The sequence below is a fragment of the Ochotona princeps genome, chromosome 33, assembly GCF_030435755.1.
Source record: "Ochotona princeps isolate mOchPri1 chromosome 33, mOchPri1.hap1, whole genome shotgun sequence".
Classification (NCBI taxonomy): domain Eukaryota; kingdom Metazoa; phylum Chordata; class Mammalia; order Lagomorpha; family Ochotonidae; genus Ochotona; species Ochotona princeps.
The window spans coordinates 2,594,347-2,614,948 of record NC_080864.1 but is presented as its reverse complement, the minus strand read 5'-3'; the positions used below and the strand labels follow the sequence as shown (position 1 = coordinate 2,614,948).

General features: G+C 60.5%; 2 protein-coding genes across 3 annotated transcripts; one reads left to right on the top strand and one right to left on the bottom strand.

Annotated features, from left to right (window-relative positions):
• Positions 1-13,654: 13,654 nt before the first annotated feature.
• Positions 13,655-14,498, bottom strand: IER2 (immediate early response 2). Its single transcript, XM_058657857.1, is given in 3 exon segments — positions 13,655-13,846; positions 13,848-13,948; positions 13,981-14,498. Coding segments are annotated over 3 exon segments (648 nt in total). The 5' UTR covers positions 14,414-14,498; the 3' UTR covers positions 13,655-13,732.
• A 1,589-nt stretch (positions 14,499-16,087) lies between these two features.
• Positions 16,088-19,804, top strand: STX10 (syntaxin 10). Of its 2 annotated transcripts, XM_004595573.2 has the most exons (8): positions 16,090-16,331; positions 16,493-16,662; positions 16,805-16,899; positions 17,003-17,065; positions 18,875-18,982; positions 19,060-19,166; positions 19,254-19,348; positions 19,434-19,804. In XM_004595573.2, exons 1-8 carry the CDS (start codon positions 16,297-16,299, stop codon positions 19,508-19,510), a joined length of 750 nt encoding a protein of 249 aa, XP_004595630.1. In that variant the 5' UTR covers positions 16,090-16,296; the 3' UTR covers positions 19,511-19,804. The 2 variants fall into 2 exon arrangements, with proteins under 2 accessions (XP_004595631.2, XP_004595630.1); XM_004595574.2 differs by lacking the exon at positions 19,434-19,804 and having other exon boundaries at positions 16,088-16,331; positions 19,060-19,162; positions 19,254-19,342.
• Positions 19,805-20,602: the final 798 nt, after the last annotated feature.

Sequence of the window (20,602 nt, the reverse complement as noted above, 5' to 3'; positions counted from 1 at the left end):
TTATGACTGCTTATCAAGGACTATACTACCGTAATAATAAAGTCAGTGGAAGGGAAAGGAAATCCCATGGTCTATGGAAATGTACCATAAAATAATAAGACAACACTAATAAACAACCTACTAATCCACCCCGCAGGTCCGAGCCCTAGCAGCTGACTTTGCCCCTAGTGGTCCCTGGCAGCCTGGGGTCGGGCACAGACTCGCCCACGCCACAAGGTGTCGCAGGGACAGGCATGAGCAAAGCATACAGGAAGCTGCAGGCACCGACAGCAGCAGCCCACGACCCTGGAGCCCTCACGTCGCATGTCCGGAGCCACCGCAGGGCCGTACCTTCACCTCCCTGCGCCTGAGACTTGGCCAGATCTCAGGAGCAATTCTGACAGCCACGCTCCCGCTGCCCACTCTGACTGATGCTCAGAAAGCCCGAGTTATACACTGAGGGTCATAGGAGATAAGGGTGGAGGTATTGAGCTTATCAACAAAACCCATCAACTGTTTCTGCACTTGTTTGGAATTCCTTTTGTCTTATATATTCTACGCTGTGTTCTCATTCACAAACTTTCCACTCAACTGTTGTCACACAAATGATATCCAATCATTTTTACAAAATGCATCCATTCGGTTATTTTATCACACAAATATTATCCAATCAATTGTAATTCCTGTGCTCCCTGACCTTCTGGGGTCACTATGTCCTACACCCCACCAACACCACCAAACCCTGTTCCTACAGCCTCGGCTCTGGGAGCTCCTGGCGTGACTGCTGTAGCCCAGCTGGCAGCAGCCAGGGTCCTGACCTTGCGTGTGCGCGCTCACACACACACACACACAGCTCATTTCCGCCTCCCTGCAGGAGCTGGGGGGGGGGGGGAGGCAGGCCGGCAGAGGGGAATCTGTGGGGTACTTAGAGCAGCCAGAGAGGAGGGGAAGAGGGAGAGGCTACAGATCCCAGAGGCAGCTTTACGGACACCCTAGGGAAGCCAGCCCAGGAGGACCTGGGACCCCACCCCACCCCCACCGCCACACACACACATCCTGCCGCTTGCCCTGCCCAGATCCCCAGCGCTATGAGTCACCACATCCCGGCAGTCGCTGGCCCAAAGCCAAGGTTGGGTGGGACCTGTCTGATTTCTCCCCTGGGGCTTTGGGGGGTGGGTGGATGGAGGTTCACACCCAGCAGCCGCTCAGTCAACCTGGAAGCTGGCTCGGCCGTGGCTCCCCATTGGGGCACTCTGCCATGCACCCCTGAGAACCAGCAAGGCGGAAACAGGTGACTAGCTCCCCACACTGGGACCTTGCCAGCCCTTCTCCCCCACCCCCAGGGGCAGGCGCACTGCTGGGAACCAGGAAATGACCTGGTCTTCCTAGGGGCGGGGGAGCCTTGCTCCAGCCCCACCTCTGTCCAAGGGCAGTGCCGAGAAACCCAGCTCTCCCCCGCCTAGGAGAGAGGCCTCCTCTGTGTGTTCGTGCACACATCCAAAGGCCAAGGCTGTGAGTTCAAGTCCAAGTTCTGGTCCTAATTCCAGCTCCCTGCCAGTGTGCACCCTGGGGAGGCAGCAGGGGACAGCTCAGTGACTTTAGTCTCTGCCTGCCATGTGGCAGACCCAAATGGAGCAACTGACTTCCGATTCAGCCCTGGCTTTCGGGGAATGAGTCAGCGGATAGGAGAGCCATGATTGTGTCTCTGCTATCCAAATGTGTGTGTATATATATATATATATGTTTTAAAGGTTTATTTATTTATTACTATTTTTTGCATTATGACTTTTTTTAGATTATTCTTATTACAAAGTCAGATATACAGAGAGGAGGAGAGACAGAGAGGAAGATCTTCCGTCCAATAATTCACTCCCCAAGCGACCGCAACAGCTCGCATTGAGCCAATCCGAAGCCAGGAGCCAGGAGCCAGGAGCCTCTTCCAGGTCTCCCATGTGGATGCAGGGTCCCAGGCTTTGGGCCGTCCTCAACTGCTTTCCCAGGACACAAGCAGGGAGCTGGGTGGGAAGCGGGGCTGTCAGGATTACACCCGGTGCCCATGAAATCCTGGTACATTCAGGGCGAGGACTTTAACCACTACTCTATCGCGCTGGGCCCAAAGGGTTATTTATTTAAAAGTACGAATTACAAAGAAAGACAGGGAGAGAGAGAAAGATAGAGATCTTCCATCCACGGGTCCATTTCCTAAATGGCTTCAACAACCAGGACTAGGCCAGGCTGATGACAGGAGCTTCATCTGGGTCTCCCATGTGGGTGCAGCGGCCCAAGGACTTGGGCCATCTTCCACTGCCTTCCCAGGAACTAAGCAAGGAGCCGAATAGGAAGTAAAGCAGCCAGGACTCGAACTGGTGCCCATATAGGAGGGCAGTGCTGCCAGCAGTGGCTTTACCTGCTGTGCCACCCAGCACCAGCCACAATTTTTAAAAATAAATCAATACAATTTAGCAGCAGAGAAGGCGAAGGCAGGAGGAGGTCAGACCCTCCCCTTCCACGGCATCTCACAGCAGCTGGCGCTGTCTGGTGGGACTGGAGGTGCCAACCCCTGGTGGTGGGGAGAGGCCAGGAATTCTATTCTGCACACTGAGATGCCCAGGGAATGTTTTGGAACCTGCTGTCAACAGTTGAGGAATCCAGGGTGGGTACTGTGGATTGCGGATTACGCTGCCCGCTGTGCCACTGGCAGCCCCCGGGAGAACCTTAGCTATCTGATCCAGCTTCCTAGAAACAGCAAGGCAGGAGTAGGTGATGGCACACGGCTTGCCTCCCTGCCTCCCTGCCTCCCACGTGGGACAGCCTGATGCAGCCCTGTGGCCCGGCTCCAGCTGATGTCACCACAAGGGGAAAATCTCTCTCTATAACTTTGTCTATAAAAAGGGGGGCCGGTGTGATAGCATAGCAGTTAAAGTCCTTACCTTGAATGCGCCCGGATCCCATATGGCCGCTGGTTCTAGTCCTGGCTGCTCCACTTCCCATCCAGCTCCCTGCCTGTGGCCTGGGAAGGCAGTGGAGGACGGCCCAAAGCCTTGGGACCCTGCACCCGCGTGGGAGACCCGGAAGAGGCTCATGGCTTGGGATTGGCTCAATTCCAGCTGTTGTGGTTGCTTGGAGAGTGAACCATTGGACGGAAGATCTTCCTCTTTCTCTCCTCCTCTCTGTGTATCTGCCTTTCCAATAAAAATAAATATCTTTGCAGAAAGAAAAATAAAATCAGCTGGCTTCTGGGCGCCAGGCCTGCCCCAGTGAGGGATGGTCCTGGCCTGGGAGGGGAGCTGGAAGAGGAGGTTTTAGGGAGGAAGTGAGCCCAAGTTTGACCCAGGCAGAGAATGGAGACAGGTGGCTGGCGCATCCTGCATGGGAGTGGCTGCGAGCTGGCATGCTGGTGGACAGCCGGAGGGCAGCAGCCGGTCCAGGGACAGAGCATAAAATCTCTCAGGAGGCACTCCTGGGTGGAAGCCGGCTGAGAGCCAGGGATGCGGCCAGAGGGGTGGAACTTGGCTGCAGAAGGCTTGGCCTACAGGGACCCTGGACTGACCTAAGAAGAAAACAGCTGGAAGACTGGCTAACATGTATGATACGCACACACACACACACAGAGACCAGGCACAGATCATTAACCAGACCACACACTTACGCAACACACTCTGAGAGCTATGACAGACAAGGAGTGTGTCTTACTGTCTTTTAAATAAAGAATTGGGGAGCCTCCCGGTGCAGTAGCCTGGTGGCTAAAATCCTTGCCTTGCACTAGCCAGGATCCCCTATGGCCGCTGGTTCTAGTCCCGGCAGCTCCACTTCCCATCCAGCTCCCTGCCTGTGGCCTGAGTGCAGCTGAGGACGGCCCAAAGCTTTGGGACCCTGCACCCACGTGGGAGACCCGGAAGAAGCTCCTGGCTCCTGGCTTTGGATTGGTGCAGCACTGGCCATTGCAGCCGCTTGTGAAGTGAATCAATGGACCAAAGATCTGTCTCTCTTCTCTGTCCTCCTCTCTGTACATTCAACTTTCCAATATAAAAAAAATCTTTTAAAAACAAAAGAATTTAGGAGCCAGCATTATGACATAGCAGATAAACCTGTTAATATATTGCCATCCCATCACAGGTGCTGGTTCGAGTCCTGGAAGCTCCACTTCCCATCCAGCTCCCTGCTCATCACCTGGGAAAGCAATGAAGGATGGTTCAAGTGCTTGGGACCCTGCACCCTCGTGGTGGGAGACCCAGAGGAAGCTCCTGGCTCCTGGCTTTAGCACAGCCCAGCTCTGGCCCTTGTGGCCACTTGATGAATGAACTGGCAGATGGAAGATTGCTCTGTCTCTCCCTTTCTCTTTCAAATAAATAATTAAAAAAAAAACAAACCTGTTTCCATGACACAGGGGCCCAGACACACAGAGCAAAGTGCCTCGTTGCAGGAATGGATGGCAGATGTGCAAATGCGGTTGTGTAAAAGGGTGTGACCCTAAGAGTGCTGACTGGGGTGGCGGGAGGGACAGGCACGGCTTGTGGAGCCACATTCCTCTTTCCTCTGGAGCAGGAGGCCACAGAGCTTGGGAACAGGACTCTCCCGAGGAGAAGGGGTGGTGGTGGGAGCAGTCGCCAAGTTGCCCTTTGGAACACCGCACCCCATATCTTAGCGACCTGGGTTCAAATCCCACTCCTGCTCCTTCTAGAATTATTTTGATTGGAAAGGCAGATCAGATTTACAGAGAGAAGGAGAGACACAAAGATCTCCCATCCACTGGTTTACTCCCCAAGTGACCACAATGGCCAGAGCTGAGCTGAGCTGAGCTGAATCAGCAGCCAGGAGCCTCTTCTGGGTCTTCCACGCGGGTACGGGGGAGGGGGGCGGTCACCTCAGTTTCTAAGTGCAGCTCTCTGATTATGCACAAGAGAGGCAGCAGGTGTGGGCTCCAATGATTGGAGTCCCGCCAGACCCCCTCCCACCTCCAGAAATGTAGGGGGTGCCCCCCTCTTTTGCTGTGTTGCAGGCTCCTGGCTTTGGGTGCGGTGGGGTGGACACTAGCCAGCAAGGCGAGGTGGTCTGCAAGCACCAGCAGGCAAGGGCAGAACAAAGCAAACAGACACCCGCACCATCCCCACGCCGCCACCAGGCCAGGTGGTGGTCTCAGAACTCAAACCAGCACATCACCACCAGCACCACCTCACCCCCTCTGTGATGAAAGCACCCTGGAAAATTCCAGAAGCTGTTAAGGAGGCCGAGTCCTCGGGGAGCCAGGGAATCGCCCAGGCTGCATCTCCAGGTGCACCGCCCCAGGGGGATGGAGGGTCCCCTACGGTGCGGCGGTGGAGACAGAGAAAGGGAGGCTGGCGGAGAGGCAGATTCCACTCCCCAAGCCCAGCCCAGCCCAGCCCAGCCCACACAAGTCTGGGAGAAACCGCCAGCTGGGACCCAGCAGCTCTGATGGCCCCCGGGGGAGACCTCGGGGCGAGATCCCTTCGGGTGCAGGCGGACCCAGCAGGCGGAGGGGGCCCCAGGTGCAGGGGGAGGGCGCACCGCTGGCCTGGGGCCCAGCTGCAGGGCCAAGGTGCAGGCGGGGGAGCCCCTGGGGCCCGTGACACACCCGGGACTGAAGGGCGTTAGCCAGGAGCTGTTTCATTTCCTGTGAGCTCAAGCAGCCCTGGGGGGGGGGTCCTGCCTTCCCCCACCCCACCCCCAGACACCAGCAGGGAGCGTGGTGGGCGGTAGGGAGGCCCAGGGCGGGGGCCCGTGGGGGCGGCGGGTTTTCCAGTGTAGAGGTTTGGGGTTTTTTGGTTGCATTTGTGTGTGTGTGTGTGTGTGTGTGTGTGTGTGTGTGTGGCTCAGGAAATAACCTTAGCTTAGGGGCAGACCAGGAGGGCCCAAGGCACACCAGGGACTCAGCCACTGCTCAGGGGGAGGCCTGAATCCCAGAGGGCCTGGTTCGAGTCCCGGCCTCCTGTTAGGAGAATGGGTACCCATGGAGGCAGCAGCGTGAGGGCTCTAGGCATTTGGGCCCCTGTCACCCCATATGGTGGGAGACTCGGATGGAATTCCCCGCTCCTGGCTTCTTCGCCGTGGCCTAACTCTGACCTTTGCGGAATGAACCAGCAGGTGCAAGGGCTCTGTCTGTCCGCTCAAATAAGAATGATCGCTCAACCAACAGCTTGTCTTCCACAAGGCCTATGCTGACTGAACCTAAACAGGGTAATTGGAGTGGTTTTTTTTTTCAGCCTTTTGGGGGGGAGGGGGGAGGAAAGAGACACAGCCAAACCACCCAAGTTCTCTTTCATTATCTAAGACACTGAGATAATCCTTTGGCCAAACTCCACTGGGGAGGGCCGAAGTCCATGTCCCCACCCCAAATCCAACAAGGAAAGAAAAACAACCACTAGAGTGGTGACTGACCAGGATGTATCTTGCTGTGCCTCCGTTTTCCCAGTCTGTAAAATGGGGCTAACGAATCTCGTTCCTTTTGCCCCCGAACCGTCTAGATAGAGGGACTGTAAGGAGTTATTCCAATATCCTTCCCTAGACCCAGCGCCGTTCCTTCTTCCTCACAGCTCACAGTTCGCGCCGGCCCAGCCGTCCACCAATCAGATGTAACCTGGCATCCACCTGAATCCCACCTCCCAATCTTCCAGCCCCCTCCCCAACTCCGCCCACTCGCCAATCATCCCTAGGCATTCACCTGCAGGCACCAATCCCCTGGGGGCCTGGCCTCAATCCCTCCCAATCCCCACCCCCTACACCTGGCTGACAAAAAGGCCCCCCCAGGTGCGGCTCGCTCTCTTATCCCGCTCTTATCTCTCTCACCCCCCTCTCCTTTCTCCCTCTCTTTCTTGCTGTTCCTGCTCCGTTGGAATAAACCTCCTAAGATACCTCGTTGCATCTGGTGTGTTTCAGCTCACGGTAAAGAACCAGGTTGTGGGAATTAGCTGCGTGTAATAATATCGTAATATTGTGTGAACTAGAACTCTCTCCAATCTTTTTAAATAACTAACAGGGACAAGGTTAACAGAAGACGCCAGCCAGGAGGGCCCTCTTGGGCTTCTGGAAACTTCTAGGGACACACTCCGGCCTGGCTTTGGAAACCCAGGGGACAGGCGATAATCCTAAGGTGACCTTGCAGGGTTCAGGTTGTCATGGCACGGGCAGCTAGGGGCTGGGCTGTCTTCTGGCATCTTAGCCCTGGGGCCTGAGGGCTAGTGTGCCTCTGGGGCAGGTGGGAGGGGACGTTTGCCATTCCAACACTTCACAGTGAGCAGAGAACCTGGGCCCAGTCTGTAACAGGATAATTCAATTTTAGAGTTAGTGTATATTTTTTTCCCCATCCACTGGTTCACTCTCCCAGGTGGCTGGGGCAGGGTCAGGTGAAGCCAGGAGCCAGCGGCTTCTTCCAGGTCTCCCACATGGAGGCAGGGACCAAACACTTGGGCCATCTTTGGTTCCTATCCCAGGGAGCTGGAGGAGAGGTAGAGCAGTGGGGACTCAAACTACAGCAAACATTTAGCTTAGGGGTGGGACACCTGGGGGGGCCAAACCCAGTCTCCAGCTGCTGAGCACCCTGGGAGAGGCAGGGGTGGTGGGTTCCTGGCCACCCATCCACACTCCCGAATTTGCCCCCAGGCATTTGGGACACAAACCAGTGGATGGAATCCCTCTCTCTCTCTCTTCCGAATTAAAAGAAAAAAGGTGAAGTTTTGCTGCAAAGACTTTTTAAAAAAGACTTAATTATCTATTGCAAAGTCAGATATACAGAGAGAAAAGACAGAGAGGAAGATCTTCCGTCCAATGGTTCCCTCCCCATCTGGCCGCAATGGCTGGAATTGAGCTGATCTGAAACCAGAAGCCAGGAGCTTCCTTGGGGTCTCCCATGTGAGTGCAGGGTCCCAAGGCATTGGGCTGTCCTCGACTGCTTTCCCGGGCCGCAAGCAGGGAGCTGGATGGGAAGTTGGAGCTGCCGGGATTAGAACCGACATCCAGATGGGACCTGGGCACATTCTAGGCGAGGACTTTAGCAGCTGGGGCCAGGCTGCAAAGATTTTTTGCCATGCATTTTTTTCCCCCACCCATTTCTCTGGGATGCGCACAATTTCAAAACTCATCAGGCACTAAAATCAACTTCTCTTTTAGTTCCTCCATGTATTTATTTATGTATGTATTTACTTTTGTAACCCGTGCCTCGGGTCAGACAGGACTGGGCTTGGGAGGGGGAGTGGGAGTGGCCCAGCCCCCACCCAGGTTGGGGTTAACAGGAAGCGCCTGGCGTCCAGCTGCCACAAAAGTCCCATTGTTCTTCACGGGTCCCCATCCCCCCAGGTCCAGGAAGCCCCTCAGGGGAGCTCCTTCAAAGGAGGGGGGGGTGGCGGGTGTGGGATCTTGTCCAGGCTGCAGGCCAACCTAGGGGAATAAAAGAAAGTGGGCAGCATGGGCAGCGGGGTGCGGGTGTGGGCTGGGGCGGGGTGAGGCCTGAGGAAGGGGCTCTGTCTGAAAGCTTTGATCTCCATAGGTACAAGTTGGACACCTGCCCGCTCCCTCTCCCCTCCCAAGCGTCTAGGGGTCAGAAAGTCCCTCTCCACCCCCCCAGCTGTTTCTGATTAGGAGCTTCGTGTGGGGTGGTGGGATTTGGGGGGTGGAGGGGTGAGCACCAGAAGGACAAATATTTTCTGGGAGGCCCCCACTTCCACCCCACCAACCTGGAGAGCAGGCAGGCCCAGCTGGCGGCCAGATGTGGGTGGACTCGCTGGAGGGGGTGGGAAGAGTTCACGGATGGCCAGCAAAGGGGAGGGGCCTGGCTGGGACAGACAGGACCCCCAGGGGTACCCCCCACCAGGAGGTTCTGGAAGGTCTGGTGGGGGGAGGGTGTTCTCAAACTTTGATTTCATTTTTACCTGTGGATCCACAACCTATGAGGAAGGGGTGGAGGAGAGGCAATCCCACGCCCTCACGACCCAGACGGCCGCCTCTTCCAGGCTGGCTGCAGGAATGGGGTAGGAGGTAGTTCTTGAGAAGCTTGGGGAGCCCCCGACCCCTGGCACCAGAGATGAGTGACACTTTTGGGGTCCCAAGCCGGGTCCCCCACCGACTGAGGTTTGAGGGTTCCAGCTGTTGGAGACAGTCTCCACCAGGCACACACCCGAATCGGGAAATGATGCAAGAATCAAACAGGTTCACTTTCTCTAGGTGGGCCGGGAAGGGAGAGTGTTGCTAGGCCCTCTCATCCATCAGTGGGGAGAGGCCCTCCTCCTGATGGGCTCTTACAGGGTTCAAGAGCCGCCTGGCTTGGTGACACCACTCACCCACCACACCCCCTTCTCAGGTCGTGGGTCCTTTGACTGACAGGTGGGTAGGGAGGGTAACAAGAGGGTGGGGGGGTGAGGCTTCTTCGTAACTAGCAGTCAACTTATCCCATTTCCCTGGCTGTCCCCGGGCTCAGACGTGGGGGTCCCTGGCTGTCCTCTGGGTTCATGAGTGGGGGTTCCAGGCTCTCTCTGGGCTCAGGCATGGGGGTCCCTGGCTGTCCCCGGGCTCAGGCGTGGGGGTCCCTGGCTGTCCCCGGGCTCAGACGTGGGGGTCCCTGGCTGTCCTCTGGGTTCATGAGTGGGGGTTCCAGGCTCTCTCTGGGCTCAGGCATGGGGGTCCCAGGCTTTCCCCGGGCTCAGGCGTGGGGGGTCCCTGGCTGTCCCCGGGCTCAGGCGTGGGGGTCCCTGGCTGTCCCCGGGCTCAGGCGTGGGGGTCCCCAGCCCCAGGCGTGGGGTCCCTGAGCAGGACCAGGACAGCGTGGGCAGCCCTTGACGTCCACTGGAGCGCGGGCGGGCGGGGAGTCCGGAAGGGGCGTGGCGCCAGGAGGGGGCGTGTCCCGCCCGCGCGACCGTTCTGGGAAGCCACTACGTGGGCGTGGCTTTATTTGCATGCCATGCCTCCGCCCTGCCCCCGCTGACCGCGGGTGAGTGACAGCGGGTGGCTCCGCCCCCTGCGCCGGGCCACCAGCTCAAGTTTCCTTGCCCAGACTTGTCCTGGTCACGCCTGGAGAGCAACTGCGCCAAGACCTGCGTCCTTCCTGCCCCGGGCAGGCGGGCAGGCCTCGCCCTGGGTCCTGGAACCGGATAAACCGGTGTCGGGCTGGATCGCCCCCCCAACACCTGCTGCCCTGCCCCTTTCTCAGCTCCCCCACAGCCTGGGGGAGTCGAGGGAGGTGGGGACAGACTAGCGTGGTTCCCAGGCTTGCTGTCTTGCTACAGGCCTGCATTTCCGAGGTTGGAGGAAGGTTGCAGAGACCTCGTGTGTCCCCCAAGGCACCTGCTCAAGGCTCCGTCCTGGCGGATGCAAAGGCAAGCCAAAGCAGGCGCAGGAGTTGGAAAACTTTGGGGCGCCAAGTCCAGAAGAACGACTCCATGTTGCCAATGAGAATCCTTAAACCCACAAAGTCTCCGTCTGCGACTAATGTTGCCTTTCACACTTAGTGAGATTTCCCCCTTGGCAACTGGACTCTGGCTACTGTTTCAAAAACGGAGCTTCAGGATATTTTGTTTTCATTGTAACTTTTTTTTTGTTTTCACTGTAACTCTTTCTTAAAAGGGGAGGGCAGAGAGAGAGCCAGGTTAGAGATCTTTTCTCTCCCAGATTGGGCCTGGCCACACAGCTCAGGCTGGCAACGGCTGAGGACTGGGAACTGGGGGTTCACAGATCGGACGATCTGAGCCACCTCAGCTGCTGCTGCCTCGCCAGGGTGCAGGGACCCCCACACCCCAGCTTCCAGAGAGATGAAAGGCAGGTGTCTCTAACCAGGAACCATTTTAAGGACCCCCTCTCTGTGTCTGGGTCGGGTGCAGTAGCCTCACGGCTAAAGTGCTCAGCGTTGCAAGACCCTGAATCCCATACAAGTGACAGTTCTAATCCCGGCAACGCCGCTTCCCATCCAGCTCCCTGCCTGTGGCCTGGGAAAGCAGTGGAGGATGGCCCAAAGCCTTGGGACCCTGCACCCGTGTGGGAGACCTGGAGGAAGAGCTCCTGGCTTCGGATTGGCTTCCTCTCTGTCTTTTTTCTGTATCTCTGACCTTCCAAACAGATAAGGACCCACTGCATCTGTATGGATTTCGGGAAATTTGGACTCTACCTAAATGTACCTTTTCTGTCCACTTTCTGAGAGCTTCATCAGGTGCCTGTGTAAATAATGGCCTGTAAGGTCTTCCGGCTGAGTGAGGCCTCCCAAAGGGTGTAGAACAAGCGAGCTAGCACTTTTTCCCATCACATCACCCTGAATGAAGGGCACAGCGTCTAGACCTGCCAGCCCACGCTCTGACAGGTGCTTCGCCTTGCCTATGCAGTCACAGTGATGCTGGGGTGGGGGTGGGGACTGCGATTGTGCCCAGTATACAGCCTGGCAAACCGAGGCCAGGAGAAGCATGTCTATCCGGGGACCTGGATCTTGTCCTAGTTGGGGAACAAGTAACCACGGCGTTCCGTTCCGTGCTGCAAGAAGGGCCTGCTGCGCGTGCCTGGGAAGCCACGGGGTCACAGGATGTGTGACTTTTTTTGTGTTGTTATAGCTATTGTTCAATGGCTCCCTGGGGGAGGGCTGGAGGAGAGGGGGAAGCTAAAATGGGGTCTCCCAGGGAGGGGCGTGTCCAGAGCTGTGCACGCCTGTCAGTCCGGGCGTCTCCAAGACCCCCCAGCTCTCCCCTTCCCTCCTCCAAGGTGGCCTCGGACACAACCCCTGCAGGCAGCTCAGGCCCCGGCGGCGGCGGCAGGGTGGGCGGGGGTCGGCCAGGCCACTTCCCGCGGAAGGAAGGGCCCGGCGGTTCCTGCCACAGGATGCGGGGCGCGGCCCCCTCCCCAAGCCACCACCGGGGACTTCCCGGGGCCGGCGCTGCGCAGGCGGCGGGGCGAGGCGCAGGGAGCCGCTCGTGGGAGCCTGCGGGGTGTGGGGCTTCCGCTCACCCCGAGTCGTGAGTCTGGTCTCGCAGTGGGCGGAGAGGGGTGCACAGATCCCCCTCCCCTGACCCCTTTTCCCGCCGGGCGTCCGGAGGGAGGCGGCGGTGGCAGCAGCGGCAGCGGCGCGCGAGGTTAATGAGCACCCTGGGGCCTCGCTCCCCAAGTCCCCACGTAGAGGAAAGGGGCAGGGAGCCTGGGGCTCAGCAGCTCCCCCGGCCCCTCCCGGCCCCCGGTCTGGTCTCCAGAGGTCACCGGAGGCCAGGGGAGGGGTGCGGGAGGCGTGGTTGGCGCGCTCCGGCGCCCCTACAGCCTGCACCTGCGGCTTCTTTGTCCTTCTCGCTAGTCACGGTCCCTCCTCCCCCTCAGCCCCCGAGGGGCAGGGAGAAACTCAAGAATGTTGTTTTTCCCTGCTCCCGGGGGAATAGCTTAATTGGGATTTAGATTGGATGTTCTGGGGTCTTTTCTTCCACCTTCAGGGGTGGCTGAAAGCTGCCCGACACCCATTTCACGGATGCGGAACTTAAGGCTTGGAAACTCCCGCTTCCTCCTGCCTGAACCACAGCTCTGTGCCCGACGAAGTGGGGCGGGCGGCGGCGCTCCAAAGTCCAGCCCGCCTGGGTCCAGGCATGAGGTCACCGCCACACCTCGCGCCCGGCCAAGCGGGGCTCGCACCCAAGGCCTCCGGCGGCAGGCTGTGGGCCGGACTTGGCCCCGCGCCCCCAGAGCTGTGTGATCGGGGAATTGGGAGGACATTCTCTCCCATTTGGGGAGGCGAGCTCCGGGACTGCTGCGCGCGCCCCCTGCCCACGTGGTCCCCACCGGAGGGCTCCCGACTCCTCACCCGCCCCTCCTCCTCCTCCAAAAAAAACCAGGCGAGAGTGCGCTCGACTCCAATAATCAGCTTTTATTTTTCTTGTTCACAAAACATCAAGTCTCTAAGACGGTATGAAAAACCAAACCCACCAACAGCGGGAGGGGGAAAAAAAAAAGTAAACAGACACTTGGAAACTCCCGCGTCCCCGCCTTCTGTCCTCCACCCTCCCCCCTTCCGAATCCCACAACCGGTCCAGCCTGGCGAGCAAACTAGGGGTTCCCCAAGGTCGACCCTGTGGCCTGCGCCCCAAGAGGCAGTACGGGGCACTCGCGCGGGGCTGGGGGCTCAGCGACCCTCGTCCCCGACCCCGGCCACCAGGGCGGGTCCCTGCTCACACACCCGACAGAAGCCTCCTCCCCTCCAGGCCCCACGCCCACGCCGAGCCACAGGAAGCGCCCCATGACGCAACGATGACCGGTTGCACAAAAGTTCGGTCGCCGGACTGGTGGAGGAAGGGAGGGGGTCCCCACCTCCGCTCCGGCCTCACACGCACCAACTCTTGCACAAGAAGCCTTGGGAGGGGACGGCGACACAGCCTCCCGCCTCCTTGAAAAATGAAACGTGATCAAGTCCGGCCCTGAGAAAATACACAAGTATACATATACATATATAAAAAACACAATCCGGAACCAAGTCCTGCGGTCTATCTCGGGATCCAGGAGGTTCGGGCCCGCGGCCCAGTCTTTGAAAAGGTAGCACCTGTGACGGCGCAAAGCGCCCGCGCCCGGCTCGGTCGGGAGGCGGCCCGGTTCTCCCCTCTGCGCTCCGGCCGGCGGCTCCTCACGCGGGGTCCCCCCTGCCCCGCACCCCGGGGGGATGTGTGCTGGTGGTGGGGTGGGGGGCGCCGGCGGCGCGCGCGCTCTCAGGGGAGCGGACCCCCCGACGACACGGGTCCCCACGGGCTCCGGTGGAAGCAGCAGCAGCAGCAGCAGCGGCGGCGGCGGCTCGGGTCCCTCAGAAGGCCACCACGGCGCGCACCAGCACGTTGAGCATCGAGTCCGGAGGGCGGCAGGCCGGCGTGGCCTCGCACGGGGCGGGGACGGCCGTCGGGGGGGCCGCCGGGGCTGCGGTGCAGGAGGCCGGAGAAGCTGCGCTGCAGGACGCGCGCCAGGTTGGGGAAGGCGCCCTCGGCCGGGCGGCGGGCTGGAGACGCGCGGCCGTCTCTTCTTCCTCCTCCTCGGCGGTCGCCGCCACCACCATGCCTTCCTCCGCCTCCTCCTCCTCTTCCTCCTCCAGGCGGGCTTTCTTGCTGGGAACCAGTCCTCCGTCGTTCGGGCGGCTGCTACTCCGTCTCTTGCGGCTGGCCTGGGCGGGGCGAGGGGCCTCCTCCTCCTTGTCCTCGGTGTCCATGGGCTCGGGGGACGGCGGCTCTCCGTCGGGGGGCGCCGCGTCGGCCGTGCCTGCTGCTGCTGGAGGCGAGGCGAGAAGCAGCAGGCGCGGGTCGGAGGGGCGGCCGGCCACCTCGGGCTCCTGGGCCTCCACCTTGGCCGAGAGGTAGAGCTCGCGGGCGCTGCGCATGACCAGGGACAGCTGGAGGCTGCGGTGCAGCCGCAGGCCGCCGCGCTGCAGGCGCGAGTGGTACATCTTCCACACCGACAGGGTCATGATGCGCTGCGCTTCCTTCTGCACCTCCATGGCGCCTTGGCTCGACGGCTCGGGGTCGGGAGCGAGGGAGGACGCGGGGAGCCGGGCTGGCTGATGGTGCGCGAAGGCGAAGGGCAGGTGCGTGTGTGTGCGTGCGCACGCGGGGACGAGCGGGACGAGCCACGCGGACACGGCGCTCGGACGGTCTGCCCCGCGCCCGCCACCCGGAGCCCTTTTGTACCCCGTATGACGTCACGGGGACGCCCCGCCCCGTCCCAAAGGCCGCATCCGGGCTTTCCGCCGGAGCCTCCTTAAAGGGGCAAGGTGGTTATTTACGCTCGGCGGGAGGAAGTGCGTGCAGGGGGCGGCCCGCGGTGATGGTGGGTGGGGGTGTGTGTGTGTGTGGGGTCTCCGTCCCGCTGCGCCCCCTTGGCGGGGGTCCTCGTGCGGTGCACGCCGCTGCAACCCCCAGGCACCCACGCGGGAGATGCAAGCCCTGGGGATGGCTGGGAGGGTCGTGCGGGGAGTGCGCCCACCCACGTGCGCGCGTCTGCAGCCCCCCGACCCACAGCAGCCGCCGGAGCTCTGCCCTCCTTGGGGGGCCAGGGGCAGGGCGCACGGTGCTCGCCCCGCGGATGGTGCAGCTGCCCCCCGCCGTAGGGGCGGGAAGCGGGGCGCGCTCTCCCGCCTCTCGTTGGCTTGCGCGAGCCAGCGGGAAGCTCGCAGCCGACGCTGCTGCCAGGGCGAGCCACCCGCAGCCTCCCAGGCTGGCAGGCCCACCCGGCGTGGGCTGGCAGGCGCACCACGTGGCTGCCGCATCTGCACCCCCAACCCCCGGGAGGCGGAGCGAGCACACACACACAAACACAGGCCCCACCTCCCCGGACCACGCACCGTCCAGCTAAGAAAACTCCCGCGGCTGCAAACACCAAAAACCATAAAATGGTTAAAAGGTTGGGTGCTCCTGGGTGCCGCGCGTGCGTGGGCGGCGCGGGCCCTTTAAGAGAGGCCCGCCGCGGCCTTCCCGCCACCCAGGCCCCACCCCGCGCTGACTTCCCCGACTAAATTTGGAAGCGGTGACGTCGGGCGAACGCGCCAGCTACTTCCGGCTGCCCAAATAAGGGCCTGGCTTCGTGGAGGCGGGATCCCGCCTCGGCCTGGGGGGCGGGGCGCGCTTCCGGCGTGGGCGTGGCCATGCCGGAGGCCCCGCCTCCCTCCTCCCGCTGGGCGCGGCGGCCCGAGCCGGCTGGAGCCGGCGGCTTCCGGATCGAGGCTGGGGTGGGGGGCCGGGAATGGCGCCTCCTTCCCTTCTTCCCTCCTCGCGGGGCCGGCTTCGCGTCGAGGGGCGCCCGGGAGGACCCCGTGGCCACGCCAGGGCCGCCCTCGCACGTGGGCGGAAAGCAACGAGCTCCGCGCCTCCAAACAAAACCCCAAACTCTCCTTGTGGCGTCCATGCTGTGCCTTCCCCGCCACAGGACGCCCCCAGACCGGGAACCCCAAAAGCCACAGGCCCCGCTTTCCCTCCACGCACACACAGCGACTCTGACAGACTCCAGCCGTCACCCACGGCGCGGGTTTCCCCCCAAATAAAGTCTGAGCCTCCCCCACTCGGGGCGCCCCACTTTCTCAGGTGGAGTGCCCACCATGCTGAGGCGGAGAGGACGTGGGGGGCCGGAAGTCGCCTCTGCTGCCCACAACCAAGATGGCCGCTCGGAGGACGGAAGTGCCCTCTCTTCGGGGCCTCTCTCTCCGCACCGGAGGCCCCGCTCTCGATGGTGGGCGAACCGGGGGCCGGGGGTGGCGGCTCCCTCTTTCTTTGCTGTTTTTTCCTGGTTTTCCAAGGCACAGGGTCGCTCGCCACCGCAGCCCCTGCCCCAGCCCAGCGGGGCTTCGGCCTCCTGGGGTGGGGGAGTCAGGCGGTGGGGGGGTGAGCCATGTCTCTCGAAGACCCTTTCTTTGTAGTGCGAGGGTAAGTGACAGCGACGCGGGTGTTTGGGTGGGGGGTGGGCAGCGGCGGCGATCGGCATCCCCGACCCCGGCCCGAGAGCCCGCGGGGCGTGATACATGGGGTGGGTGGTCTGGAGGGGTGCAGGGGCGCTCAGCCCTGGAGACCCCTCGCTCCGCCCGCAGCGAGGTGCAGAAGGCGGTGAACACGGCCCGGGGGCTGCACCAGCGCTGGAGCGAGCTGCTGCAAGCCGGCTCGGCGGGCGGCCGCGAGGAGCTGGACTGGACGGCCAATGAGCTGCGCAACGGGCTGCGCAGCATCGAGTGGGACTTGGAGGACCTGGAGGAGACCATCGATATCCTGGTGGTGGTGGTGGTGGTGGTGGCATTGCATGGGGTGGTGGCATTGTATGGGGGCGAGGCGGCAGGGTCGGGGTGGTAGGGGAACGGCCCTTGGTCTGCAAGACCCCCTCAGCCTTGACTGACAAGCCCCCCCACGCATCGTGGAAGCCAACCCCGGCAAGTTCAAGCTCCCGGCCGGGGATCTGCAGGAGAGGCGGGCGTTTGTGGAGCGGATGCGGGAGGCGGTGCAGGTGAGGGTGGCCAAGCTGCGGGGGGACCTCGGGCAGGGGGCTGAGCCAGCGTGGGCTGGGGGCCGTGTTTCCTCTGTCACATCCTGCTTGCCTCCTTGCCCAGGAAATGAAGGACCATATGGCGAGCCCGACGGCCTTGGCCTTCATGGAGAGGAATAACAGTGAGGTGAGGGGTCCTGACGCCCGCCATCCACCCACGCTGACCCCCGCGTGCTGTATCCTGGGGGGCACACCTGAGCCGCAGGCTTAGACTTGACTTAGCCCATCCCCACCCCATGTCCCACCAAAAATCTGTAGTTAACCCAGTTTAATGACGAACTCCGTTTGCCATTCTTTTTCTTTCTTTCTTAAACATTTCTTTATTAAGGGATATGGCACGGATTCAGTTCTCAGCTGATCCATTTTTTTTTTTTTAAGATTTACTTATTTTTATAGAAAGGCAGGTTTACAGAGAGGAAGGAGAGACAGAAAGGAAGATCTTCCATCCATTGGTTCCCTCCCCCAAGTGGCTGCGATGGCCCGGAGCTGAGCCGATCCAAAGTCAGGAGCTTCTTCTGGGTCTCCCACGCAGATGCAGGGTCCCAAGGCATTGGGCTGTCCTCCACTGCTTTCCCAGGCCACAGGCAGGGAGCTGGATGGGAAGTGGAGCAGCCAGGACTCGAACTGGCGCCCCTATGAATGGCAGAAGCTGAAGCGACTAGGTCCGTGCCCTGGGTGTGCTTGTCTCTCTGCCTCCTCTCGCCATCTGTCTTTGACCTCGGGTCAAGAACAACAGCTCTGTCTTCTCTCCTTGGAGCCCCTGGACATGGGGTCTGGGAGGTGATAGGGTGAGCCTGGCTTCCAGGCCCAGCACCCATGTGCCACTTTGGAGAGGCAGGAAGCAGTGCCCGAATCCTAAGTTGCTAGTCCCTCTGTGCAGGGACACCCTGGTCAGGCAAGAGGGCCAGCTGCCAGCTGCAGGGACCGGATCCCACAGGGAGCTCAGGAAGGAGTCAGCCCTACTCCCTCTGGGTGCACCATGTGCCTGCCGACGGCTAGAAAGTAACAAAATTGGGAGGCAACCAAGGCTAAATCTGCCAGCCTGGACACCTGTGCCTTGGCCTTCTGCCCAGGTTAGAGACCCGCATGGAGTTCTAGGTTGACCTCTGATTCCGTCTGGCCCTAGCCTGGGCTGTTGTGAGCATTTAAACAGTGAACCAGTGGACAGAAACCCCACTGTCTCTTTCTCTGGCTGCCTTTCAACTAAAAATTCAAAACCAGAAAGGTTTGAATCAAAATAATTTTTTTTTTTTTTAAGATTTACTTAATCTGGGCCTGGTGGTGTGGCCTAGCGGCTAAAGTCCTCACCTTGAACGCGCTGGGATCCCATATGGGCGCCGGTTCTAATCCCAGCTGCTCCACTTCCCATCCAGCTCCCTGCTTGTGGCCTGGGAAAGCAGTCGAGGATGGCCCAATGCTTTGGGACCCTGCACCCGTGTGGGAGACCCAGAAGAGGTTCCTGGCTCCTGGCTTTGGATTGGCACAGCACCTGCCGTTGCGGTCACTTGGGGAGTGAATCATCAGACAGAAGATCTTCCTCTCTGTCTCTCCTCCTCTCTGTATATCTGACTTTGTATTAAAAATAAATAAATCTTTAAAAAGAAAATATTTACTTAATCTATTTGGAAAGAGAATGGTTCATTTTCCATCGACTGGGAGTAGTACCCAAATGGCCCTGCATGGGGCCAGGCTGAAGAGCCCAGGACTCCGGTGTGGTCTTGCGTGTGGGTGCAGGAGCCCAAGCAGTCGCGCTGTCCCCACTGCCTGCCCAGCTTGACCAGCCAGGACTCCAACTCCCTTATAGGATGCCAGCGTCTGGGCTGCAGCTTTGCCTAGTGGCTCCAGGCGGACCGAGGCTGTCACGCCTCAGATGCTGTCTGCTACGCCGTGGCTGTCCCGCCCTGAGCCCGTGGTCCGTGGTCCGTGTTCCCTGCAGGTGCTGGCCGGCACATCAGCGGCCCAGAAGTCCCCCAGCGACTTGCTGGATGCCAGCATGGTCTCGGCCTCTTCCCGCTACCTCGAAGAGCAGCAGGCCACACAGCAGGTGCGTGGAAGGTGCGGGGAAGGGGGCCCTCTGGGAGGGGCTGTCCTTGCCAACCTTGCGTCCCTTCCTCCTGGCAGCTGATCCTGGACCAACAAGACCACCAGCTGGACATGGTGTCGGGGAGCATCCGGGTCCTGAAACACATGTCAGGCCGCGTCGGGGAGGAGCTGGACGAGCAGGGCGTGTAAGGCTGGGACTCTGGGGAGGCGGGTGGCCTGTGCTCACGTGCTTGAGCCCCAGGAACACCTTCTCGTCGTGGTGGTCTCCACAGTATGCTGGATGCCTTTGGCCATGAGATGGAACATACCCAGTCCCGCATGGATGGCGTCCTCAGGAGGTTGGCCAAGGTCTCCCACATGACCAGCGGTGAGTGAGCAGGGCGGTGGCGGGGCGGCGGCAGGTCGGGGGAGGCAGCTCCGCGTTGACTCTGCCCTCCCTCCCAACCCCACAGACCGGCAGCAGTGGTGTGCCATCCTGGTGCTTCTGGGGGTGCTGCTCCTAGTTCTTCTCCTGCTTGTCCTGCTCTGACCTTGACACCAAGCAGCTGCCATGCCAGCTGGGCCTGCCCCCGCCCTGCCCCGCCAGGCTCTCCCTCGGAGCCTGTGGGATTCCCAGGGTGCCTGGCCGGGGGGCCGCACGCCTGCCTTCTCAAGTGCACTTAGGGGGTGGAGGTGGGGAGACCCAACACACTCTTGCCCCGCCCCACCACCCCCCTACCCCTAACCCACCAACCTGTGTCAACACCCAGGGTCCCACCACGGCCCTGGGCCCACTGTGCCTTCATGCCTTCCAACCTGGAAATAAATCCACAGTCCTTTGGTTTTGTACTCTGTGTTGACCATGAATGTGTGACCCTGTCCAGACCCGCCTTCCAGCTCTGTGCTCCCGGCTTCCACGGGAGCGTGTGTGTGCGTGTCTTGGATTTCAAGGGCCAGTGTTGGATGCAGACACGATTATCCGAGTTTCCTACACGTTGCAGGCATGCTTCCATCGGGCAGCAGACGCACGCAGGCGTTTCTCCTGCGCCCGTGAACAGCCGCAAAGCGCCGTGCGTGAGGGGATTGCCGGGTGTGAATCCCTGTGTCTGGCCGGAAGAAGAAATGCCTGCAGAACCCTAGTGCGTGCAGAGTCCCTCCTGCCCGTGACATGGGTGCCATCTGTCATCAGTTGGTTGCCACAGCCAGGACTGGCCAGGAGTCTGCATCAGAGCCAGGTCTCCCACGTGGGTGGCGGCAGGGACCCCAACACCGGAGTCATTTCTGCTGCCTCCCATTGTGCGCATGCGCAGGGAGCTGGGCCTGTCCCAAGCACTCCCCGTACAGGCTGCATGTGTTCCAAGTAACATTATTTTTATTGGAAAGATAGAAAGAGAGGAAAAACAGAGAAAGATCTTCCATTTGGGTCACTCTCCAAACAGCCACAACGGCCAGCGAGCGGGGAAGCTGGGAATCGGCAGCTCAGTTTGGGTCTCCCACGTGGGTGCAGGAGCCCAAGCACTTGAGCCATCCTGCGTCGTTTTCCCAGGCGCACGGACAGGGCGCTGGACCAGAAGTGGAGCAGCCACCTGGGAAAGCAGGGGATGGTGCAGGCCTTGGGCAGCTGTGGGTGACCCGCAGGAGG

What these genes read in the sequence shown, in the direction of transcription:
- STX10 (XM_004595573.2), top strand. Translation starts at nt 16,297, where the DNA reads ATGTCTCTCGAAGACCCTTTCTTTGTAGTGCGAGG. An exon ending in TGGAGAGGAATAACAGTGAG is followed by an intron (nt 17,066 to 18,874) that starts GTGAGGGGTCCT and finishes TGTTCCCTGCAG; the next exon opens with GTGCTGGCCGGCACATCAGC. An exon ending in AGCAGCAGGCCACACAGCAG is followed by an intron (nt 18,983 to 19,059) that starts GTGCGTGGAAGG and finishes TCCTCCTGGCAG; the next exon opens with CTGATCCTGGACCAACAAGA.